This window comes from Meles meles, chromosome 18 (genome assembly GCF_922984935.1).
Source record: "Meles meles chromosome 18, mMelMel3.1 paternal haplotype, whole genome shotgun sequence".
Classification (NCBI taxonomy): domain Eukaryota; kingdom Metazoa; phylum Chordata; class Mammalia; order Carnivora; family Mustelidae; genus Meles; species Meles meles.
The window spans coordinates 45404094-45413751 of NC_060083.1; the positions used below are offsets into that span (position 1 = coordinate 45404094).

Sequence of the window (9658 nt, forward strand, 5' to 3'; positions counted from 1 at the left end):
CCGTGAGCACCCACTAGGTGCTACTCCACCTGCACCCGCCTGGAGACCATCAGCCTCCTTCGCAGCCCTTCCAGGAGCAGCTACCAGCCCTCCATGAGCCGTGATCGCGTTGGCAACCCCTCATTTGCTGAAATCCCACTAAAAGCAGAAGACAGACTCCGTCTTCCCTCAGTGCGGATGGCAGACTCCAGCCCCACTCCTACTCCAATGCAAATGCCCTGGAAGTTTAGGAAACCCCCCATCCTGAGCCCAGTCGCAACACAAACTTGGTTCTTGAGCAGCAGAGCAGCCTGTTGCTTTGAAGTTCAGATTCTTCATCTGCAAAACGAAGAAATTGCATGAGCTTCTCACTAAGGCCATCTCTCACCTGCCCCTATAAGCTTGAGGTCTCCCACCTCCGGAAGATCCATTGTGGTGGAGACTCCTGAGCTTACAGCTGAAGGTGTGTGAGGGAGGCTGGACTTCTCCATCCCCACCCCCCACTTCCCACCCGGAGCCTTCCTACCCCTCCCAGCACACCACACCTTTTCCCCCTGCCGTTGGGGGCATCCACATGCTAGGCAGGTTCTGAGTCTTGTCCCCCATCTTGATTTGGACCTGTGTTAGCCTTCAAACAGAAGTCCAGGGATAGCCAGGAACGCTCTGTCATTCCTCTTCCTTCCCCAAGACCTGTCCCTGATGTCATAACGGGGTAACTATGACAGCCTGTCATGGGGATCTCTAACTACCTCACAGAGGAGCCTGGGTGCCTCATTTCTGAAGTGAGACTAGGACGAGAAGATGAACAATTCCCTGGATTATCTAGCCTACCCTGTAATCGTCTCTAATCACAGACAGAGCACAACCTTCAGGAAGAAACTGGACTTTGGCCACTATGTATTTCATAAGAATAGGATACAAATAGGTATGTGGACAGTTGGGGTGGGACATCTGTGATTAGGGGTTCTGGAACGGTTGGCCTTAGAGAGATTGACAGTGAACCAGACCACTACTGGCTTTGTGATGATACGGCCTTATCAGTTGGCTTGGGTCAAGAGGATGTTGGCATCCGTGACAGATTTATCTCCCGGCAGGAGTTCAGTGGTTGGAAATGCTCACTTAAACTCTTTTAAAGCCGGAGTAAGCTAGGAAGAGGCCAGGACTCCAGCTCCCAACAGGCTAGTCATACTGGGAAAGGATGCAAAGGACATTTATCTCTGTTTTACTTGTTCTGGCCCTCACGTTCTGTTATTTGTGCTAAAAACTCTTCAAAGATGTCCGTTTGGGAAATTAAACTAACATAAAATTCCTAAACCGGAGTAAGGTCAGAATTCAACATCGTCCTGTTTACTAATGGGGGCGGTCTGGAAGGGGAGCAGGTTTTCCAAGGCGCTAGGAGGACCCCTCTGCAGTAGCGTGGCTCTTTTTTACCCTCTTAGTGAAGGCGACCGTCGATACGAAACCTCCAGTGGCGCACACACATCACATTTTGAAACTGAGCAAACTACAGGTATTGGCTCTTGCTGTCTGTGGATGTACTTTATTGATTTTTTGTCTATGTCCCAAAGAGGTCCGGTTTCCCAGAGCCTCGTAAATACCCTCCTCACCCAGAGATTTGTTAAGACTCCCTGCCCTTTGCGCACCAGCCGTCCCTGTGCGCTCCTCCCAGTCTCCCCTGCGGCCCTCAATTTGCCCCTTTCCCACCATCCCAGAGGAGGGTGATACAGAGTGCCGGGGTGTTGGCCGCTGTCACCACGGAGGGGGGCGTGGTTTCTTACCAGGGTGAACAGAAGCGAATTGACAAAATCGAGTATGAAAACAAGCAACTGTGTCAGAAGATTGCAAACGCCCATCGTGGTCCTGCCAAGGTGGATTGCTGGAACGAGTATTTTTCCAAGAGGTAGTGTTCTTTCTCCTCTCTTGTGTTTGGGAAGTCAGAATCGACTTTCCCCCTTGTCGGGTTTTAGTGCGAGGTTCTCCTGAGCAGGAGGCGTCCTAGAGAGAAGGCATCTTGATGGGAGACCAGGTTAGGGAGAATGAGAACTCTCCAAAACAAGGTCCAAGCTGCACCCAGGCCAATAGAGTAGAATCCTCTGGGGGACATCAGGGTTGAGAACCACTGATAGGAACCTGCCAGTGTTGTATATGGACCCCAGACCGTCATCTAGTTCAACAGGTGTAGAGGGTCTCAGGGCTCAGCGGGAAGCCCGTAGGCAGCCTGGGTTTATGACATCACGACTTCATCCAAGAGGGGAATTTTTTTCTTCAGCCATCTCAGGATTTTGTGTTTTTCAGCTTAAACAGAGAAACAAGGAACCGGGAACTCGTGAGAATCACCGTGGAAAACCAGGGCATTCTGAAGAGGCTTGGTGATCGCAAACCCCACTATGACCGCAGGTTGTCTGAGATGGACTGGCAGGCACGTGGCTGCTCTGTGCGCCTCCCTTGCGCCTGCACAGTGCGTCTGTGTTCAGAGTAGAGTCAGTCTCAGAAGACATTCCCTAAGTGGCTGAAGGAGAAGTCATGCAAAATGCAGCAATTGGTAAAAGAGAAACCACCCAGAGCAAACCATCCAGGAGCTAATCCATTTGCTCGCTGGGTAGCAAAGCTGTCCTGTATCAGTTTCAAAAACTATCTAGTGACATCCTCCCTCAAGCTTTAATTCATTAAAAAAAGAATGTACAAGGAGGAAGGGTACATGATTCAGTGTGCAGTTGATTTCCTTCATTTAGGAACCAACTTTCAAGAAGGAAAAAAAAAGGAAAAAGCCTTCTGTGGTGTTTTTTTTTCTTTAAAAAACAAAAAACAAACAAACAAAAACAACCCACTCCCTGACTTGTCCGTAAGCCTTTTCTAAGCCAGCCTTAGGAGCTAGACCTCCAACTTTAGCCCCAGCCCTGTGGCATTGACAAAAATCTTTCTGATTTTTTTCCCTTCAAGAATTCAAGGCGCTATATCAAAAATACAACAAGATATCTTCTCTCCCGAGATGAATAGGTATGTCTTAACACGGCTGCTTCTTACTGGGAAATAACAGTGATCATGGTTGATAGCAAAGCCCTAAGAGCCATACAGATGGAGCACAAGGGACCCAGTTTTAAGGGGATGGATTTTTGCCCTTTTGTAATATAACGGAACTTAGAGCCCTCTGTTTCCTCTCTCCAAATGAGTAGGAAATGGCTGGCTTTTGTCATCAGCCTTGAGTCTTTCCATGAGTCGAAGGGGAAGTGATTTGTTCCAGTAAAATATAAACAGGAGGTCTCATGAATTTCATGCTGGGCGAAAGTTACATTACAGGTCTCTGTCACTATTCAAGTACTGTTGTGTTGGCATTTTGTATTATTTAACATTATTAGGAATGACTAAGTTGTGTGTGTGTGAGTGTGTGTTTTGCCCCTGGGGAGAAGGATAAATGGGCACTCGGGCTCTCCAAAGTATAGTTCCAGATAATTGATGATTCTCCATTTCTCTCCCTTTTCTCCCTGAAAACAGTGTTACTCACCATGGAAAAGATACAAGAGAAAGCCCTAGGATTTCTTAGCTACTTAGAATTTCAAGACACTCCTAAGTGGCTGAATGCTTAATCCTAGGATGCTACAATAAAGCTTGGAACATAAAATGAGTAAGTTACATTGAAAATATGTATCCAAAATCGTTAAGTCCCGTCCCAAAATGGAGACAGAGTCGGGCAGGCAGAAGACAGGATGCAACAAGCATTTTTATTGGGGGCTATAAAAAGGAGTTTCTATGAGAGCGTGAGAGAGAGAAATAACCTTTTTAAAACACACGCCACCATCAGCATCCTAGAGGGGAGAAGGTGGAGTAAGCTGACCCAGCCCTGAGTACAGCTCTGTCAAAATGGAAAACAGAAGCACGTGATAAGATTAAGGTTCAGACAACACAGAGAACAAATGCCATTAGTCTCTCTGTGAATACACAGCATTGGAAAAGAATGCTTCATTGAAGTTTCCATGTATTCTGTTCATTTATAGGGAGCAGCAACAGTGAAAGTGTCAAACACATCTCAAAACATAGGCAAGACAACGCAGCTTGAGGGCTGTGACTGGTCGTGCTGGGTTTGAGCCTAGACATTTTAAACATTTTATGGAGAGAGGGTAGACCTTTAGTGTTCTCATCACAGATAATCTTTTTATTTTAAAATAATTAGATTCACAGGAAGTTGCAAATAAATGTTCGGGGGTGGGCGTGGGGGTGGGGGACTTCTGTACCCTTCACCCAGCCTCCCGCAAAGTTAGCACCTGGTGTAACTGTAGTACGATATCAAACCAGGAAGCTGACATTGCTACAATCCATAGAGTGTATACGAATTTCACCAGTTATGCATGCACTGGTGTGTGTGTGTGTAGCTCTCTGTAATGTTATCAGATGTGTAGCTTTGGGTAACTAGGGTCACATTCAAGGTACATAGTTGACTGTACCATCATCAAAAGACTTCATGGTACCATCCCCCCCTTTTTTTTTTTTTTAATTTGACAGACAGAGATCACAAGTAGGCAGAGAGGCAGGCAGAGAGTGGCGGAGGGTGGGGCAGGGGGGGAAGGAAGCAGGCTCCCTGCTGAGCAGAGAGCCGGATGTGGTGCTGGATCCCGTGCTGGATCCCGTGCTGGATCCTGTGCTGGATCCCGTGCTGGATCCCAGGACCCTGTGGTCATGATCTGAGCTGAAGGCAGAGGCTTTAACCCAGTGAGCCACCCAGTTGCCCCATGTACCACCCCTTTTAATAACTTTTAATGACAGCTCCCTTTTCCTCCCATTCCTACCCCCCCCCGGCAGTCACTAAACTGTTTTCCATCTCTGTAATTATGTTATTTCATGAGTCTTACATAAATGGGATCATGTGGTAAGTATCCATTCTTCTGAGCTTGGCTTTCTTTTTTTTTTTTTTTTTTTTGAGCCTGGCTTTCTTAAATTCCATCTAATTTCCTTGTGGTTCATCCACGTTGTGTACATCAAAAGTTCATTCCCTTTTTACTGCTGCATAGTATCCCATGGCATAAATGCACCAGGTGTTTTTGAACCATTTAACTGTTGGAGGACATTGGGGGAGTTTCTAGCTTTTTTGACTCTTATGAATAAAGCAGCCATGAATATTTGTTACAAGATTCTGCATGAAAATAAGTTTCATTTCTCTGGGAGAAACACTTGAGAGTATAATTTGGGATGAACACTTGAGAGTCGTAGGTAAGCCCCTTTTAAAAGGAACCACAAATCTGTTTCCTGAGTGGCTGTACCATTTACATTTCCACAGCGGATGAGTGATTCCATTTCTCCACATCCTCACTCTCATCTGAGAGTTTTCATTTTAGCCATTCCGATATGTGCATGGTGACACTTCCTATGGCCCTAATTTGCAATTCTCGGGTGATTAATGAAGTTGAACATCTTTCATAGGCTTGTCATCTGGATATCCTCTTGTGTGAAATGTCTGTGAATGTCATTTGCCCATTTCCTAACTGGATTGTTCATTTTTTTTAATATTGAATTTTGAGAGTTCTTTATATATTCTAGACCAAATCCTTTGTTGGATATAGGACCTGCAAAACATTTCCTCCCAGTCTGTAATTTGTTTTTCCTGCCTCTTAACAGAGTCTTTCGTAGAGCAAAGTATTTTTATTTTGATGTCATCCAGTTTATCAATGATGAAACTGTTCTGTGTTTTGACCATATCGATAATCAATATCCTGGTGACACTGTGTCATAATTTTGCCATGTGCTACCCCTGGGGAAATGGGGTGAAGGGCACACAGGATCTCTATGTTATTTCTTACACCCATGTAAATCTCCAATTATCTCAAAAAGCTTAAAGAATAAATCATATGTCCGATTATAAATTCATTATTCACTGATTCCAGTGGATCTCAGTTTGAGGAATCACCTTCATCTAGATTCTTCTCTAGAGATACAGGTTAGAAACCTGGGAGTCATCCTTGACTTTCACTCTCTCTTTCTCCTTCTCCCTGAGTACCTACTTTCTTTTTTTTTTTTAATTTTTAAAATATTTTATTTATTTGAGAGAGAGAGCATGAGCAGGGAGAGAGGTAGTGGGAGAGGCAGACACCCCCTTGAGCAGGGAGCCCGATGCAGAACTCAATCCCAGGACTCCAAGATTATGAGCTGAGCTGAAGTCAGACAATTAACTGACTGAGCCACCTGCACGCTCCAGCTCTGCCTACACTTTCAACCTACACTTTCAACTTGCCTACACTTTCAACCCAGCACTCGTAGCGCTAAGTGTCTGCATATGCTATTGTTAATTTTCCCTCATCTGAGAATGTCTTCACTTCCCTTTCGTTCCTTAAGGGTAATTTCATCGCATATAGAATTCAAGATTGACGGTTCTTTGCTCTCAGCACTCTATAAATGTTGCATGACTTCTGTCTGCCTCCATAGTTTCCTTTATAAGCAATACTGAAATAGAACTCAAATTGGTGTTCCTTCCTGGTTGTTTCTCCCTGTTTTTCAGGGTTTTTTCTTAGTCTTTAGTTTTCAGAAGATTAATTATGATGTGTCTTGTGGGTTTCGTTGGTCTTAACCTACTTGGAGTTTATCGGCTTCTTAAATCTGTAGGTTTCTATCTTTCACCAAATTTGGGGAGTTTTCAGCCATTATTCTTTGAATACTTTTCAGTTCCACATTTCCCCTCTCCCAGGATTCCGATTTTTCAAACATTGGTCTTTTGTTATTGTCCCTGATCCTTGTCTTTTTTTTTTCCCCTTCCAGTCTGTTGTTCAGATTAAGTAAATTCTATTGATCTGTCCTTAAGCACTCTGCTTTGATCCTCTGTCATTCCCATTCTACTACCGAGTTCATCCAAGTGTTACCTTTCACAATAATTTTTCATTTCTATACTTTCCATTTGGTTCTTTCTCGTAACTTCTATTTCTTTGCTAAGATCTTCCAATTCAAGAGAATTTGCAATTGCCTATTGAAGTATTTTTATTACAACTGCTTTAAAATCCTTGTGAGATAAATTGTAACATCTGAGATAAATTCTAACGTATCAGTATTGGTATCAGTTGATTGTTTTTTGTTTTTAAAGATTTTATTTATTTATTTGACAGACAGAGATCCCAAATAGGCAGAGAGGCATGCAGAGAGAGAGGAGGAAGCAGGTTCCCTGCCGAGCAGAGAGTCTGATGTGGGGCTCGATCCCAGGACCCTGGGATCATGACCTAAGCTGAAGGCAGAGGCTTTAACCTGCTGAGCCACCCAGGTGTCCCCAGTTGATTGTTTTTTCCTTACATTGTTGTTTTTCTGATTTGGGGTATGATGAGAGATATTCTATTGTATCCTGAACTTTTGGGTTATTATGTTAGGGATCTTTTAATTTTATTTACATCTTCTATTTAGCAAGTAGGAGACCTGTTTAGGTGTAGTGCATTGTTTTTGATTTTTTATGGGCTTTAGTTCCAAGGGAAGTTCATTTCTCTTTCCTCTTTCTTTTTTTTTTTTTTTTTAGTTTTATGGTTTTATAAACACAAACATGATATGCATATAAGCTGTCTGTCTATGCGTTTTCTTCACTGTGTCACATGGCATTGAGATTGGTGTCTCTGATGGCCAACTGGGTTATTCTTTCCACCCTGGCCTTGCAGTTCTTGGAGGAGACATTGTGACCAAGCTCTGCACAGTGAGATTTGTTGCCCATCAGCAGCATTTCAGTCTCCTTGATGTTGTGGACTAGGGACTTCCAGAAGCCATTGGACAGCATGTGTTCTGTTTCCCTGTTGCTCCTGTAACCAACGCTGGGCATCAAGATCTGGTCCTTGAGTCTTCTGGGCACCGTACTGTTGATGCTTCTGGGCTTCCACTGGTTGTACTTAATTTTTACATGCCAGTCTGACAGGTGCCAAAGAACTTCTTGGTCCTCTTGTTAAGCACCTCAGGCTTCACCAGAGGTCTGAGGGCGGCCATGATGCCGAGTAAGATGGCTGCCACCAAGCCAGGCAGTGCTGAGGAGACGGCAGTGTGGTTTTCTGACCCCTGGCAATACTGTTCTGGTCTGCGTTGTTCTGTGGGTGCTGCTAGGGTTCCCGCTCGGTCCCTGCTGTTGTCTTCTGTGGTGACAGAAGGTGCCTCCCTGGATTGCATGGTGTTGCTGGGCTGCCTTCTGGAGAGGGGCAGGCAGACGCAGCCCGCATGTGGAGGGCAGGGAGACACCGGGCTTTGCTGTTGCTGGGAATGAATTGGGCCACTTCGTGGCACCGTGGTGTGAAACTAGGGTGGGGATTCCCCATAGGTCTCTACCGGAATCCCTGTCCTTTGGCAAAGAAAGTAAACTGTCCTTTGCTTTTTTCCTTTTTTCTTGTTCTTCCCCCCCTTCCTTGTCTATGCCTGTTGGTGGTTCTGGGTTGTAGGGCCCTTCAGAGCTTAGTCCAGGGTATATGGCAGATGAAAAGAAAACCCAGGAAACTCCTCACACTGTTGTTCCTCAAGTCCCGAGGTCCCTAGCCAGCCCACCATCATCTTTCTGTCTTTTTTTTTTTTAATATTTCATATATTTATTTGGGACAGAGGATACACAAGCAGGGGCAGAGGGAGGAACAGAGAAGCAGGCTCCCTGCCGAGCACAGAGCCCAACACAGGACTCAACACAGGGCTCGATCTTAGGACCACAAGACTATGACCCAAGCCAGACACTTAACCTACCGAGCCACCCAGCACTCCCTCCCCCCGCCACACACACACACACACACACACACACACACACACACACACCCCAAACCATCATCTTTCTAGCTTTCAGGGTCCTTTTATCATTGTTTTTAAACTTCCAAGGTTTTCAGTGGTACTTAGAGAAGGAAAATGTGATTTCTACACCATCTTGTTCTGAAACCACAGCCTGACTTTTAAAGGAAGCAATAGATTGAGACTATATTCAAAGGGCAGGGGAAAAAAAGTAGAGGAAGAAATTGCCCCGCATCAACTCCTCCAGAAAAAGGCTGCTTATTTGTTCTGACCTGGATGACTCATGACTGGGCTTTGGGCTTGTGCTGGTGTGTTGTCATTAACTAAATCACCAAGGGCTGTCGCTTCGGTGTGCATAATTCCTGTGACTGGCGCGGGGGCATCAGCGATGGGACACCGGGTAAATGGATGTAAAAGTGTGAAAGGCTGCACACTTGATGTATGTATTCAAACATGCAAGGGTAAAAGCACGATTGGTTGACGTTGATCATCGCTAAGAGCTGCCTGAAGGATAGAGAGATGGTTGTAACTTTCTTAAAGCCCCCTCTTGCAGAGTGGAAGGGATAGCAGAGGAACTTACAAATTGCTGGACCAAGGATGGCAAACAGGATTAATTCACTTGCTCATTCTGCCCAGTTGATAACTGGATACTTTGTGTCCTGAGAGATCCCAAAGCCGTGCCTAGATTCAGCGGGCGTGTCATGTTCAATGAGTCCCATCCGCCAGGGATTTGAGAATGGGCGGTGGCAGCAGAGATGCCCCACCCACTGAACATCCCCAATCTAGAAGAGTCCTCTAGAGCCCACATTCTTCTTGTAGACACAGAGCTTACCCGAGTTTAAAGGCCCATGGGGGGAAGGGAACTGTATCTTGAGGGGTGTGTAATAAAGAGATTTCTTGGTGTGGGGCCCCAGAGCTTTTACCAAGATTTTGCCCAGGGGTTCAGAATGTATGTAGTTCTAGCTGGAAT

The 9658-nt window shown here is 45.2% G+C and overlaps 1 protein-coding gene across 2 annotated transcripts; it reads left to right on the forward strand.

The window, feature by feature from the left end:
* The first annotated feature begins 780 nt into the window (after positions 1 to 780).
* CFAP97D1 (CFAP97 domain containing 1) lies at positions 781 to 3563 on the forward strand. Of its 2 annotated transcripts, none has more exons than XM_045983878.1 (5): positions 781 to 904; positions 1419 to 1489; positions 1761 to 1879; positions 2920 to 2976; positions 3473 to 3563. In XM_045983878.1, exons 1-5 carry the CDS (start codon positions 781 to 783, stop codon positions 3561 to 3563), a joined length of 462 nt encoding a protein of 153 aa, XP_045839834.1. The 2 variants fall into 2 exon arrangements, with proteins under 2 accessions (XP_045839834.1, XP_045839833.1); XM_045983877.1 differs by lacking the exon at positions 3473 to 3563 and adding an exon at positions 2275 to 2398.
* Positions 3564 to 9658: the final 6095 nt, after the last annotated feature.

Bases quoted from the DNA above. Each gene is read 5' to 3' on its own strand.
- CFAP97D1 (XM_045983877.1), top strand. From the start codon at position 781: ATGAACAATTCCCTGGATTATCTAGCCTACCCTGTAATCGTCTCTAAT. The intron at 1,880-2,274 runs GTAGTGTTCTTT...TGTGTTTTTCAG, and splicing joins AACGAGTATTTTTCCAAGAG to CTTAAACAGAGAAACAAGGA. The intron at 2,399-2,919 runs GCACGTGGCTGC...TTTCCCTTCAAG, and splicing joins TGTCTGAGATGGACTGGCAG to AATTCAAGGCGCTATATCAA.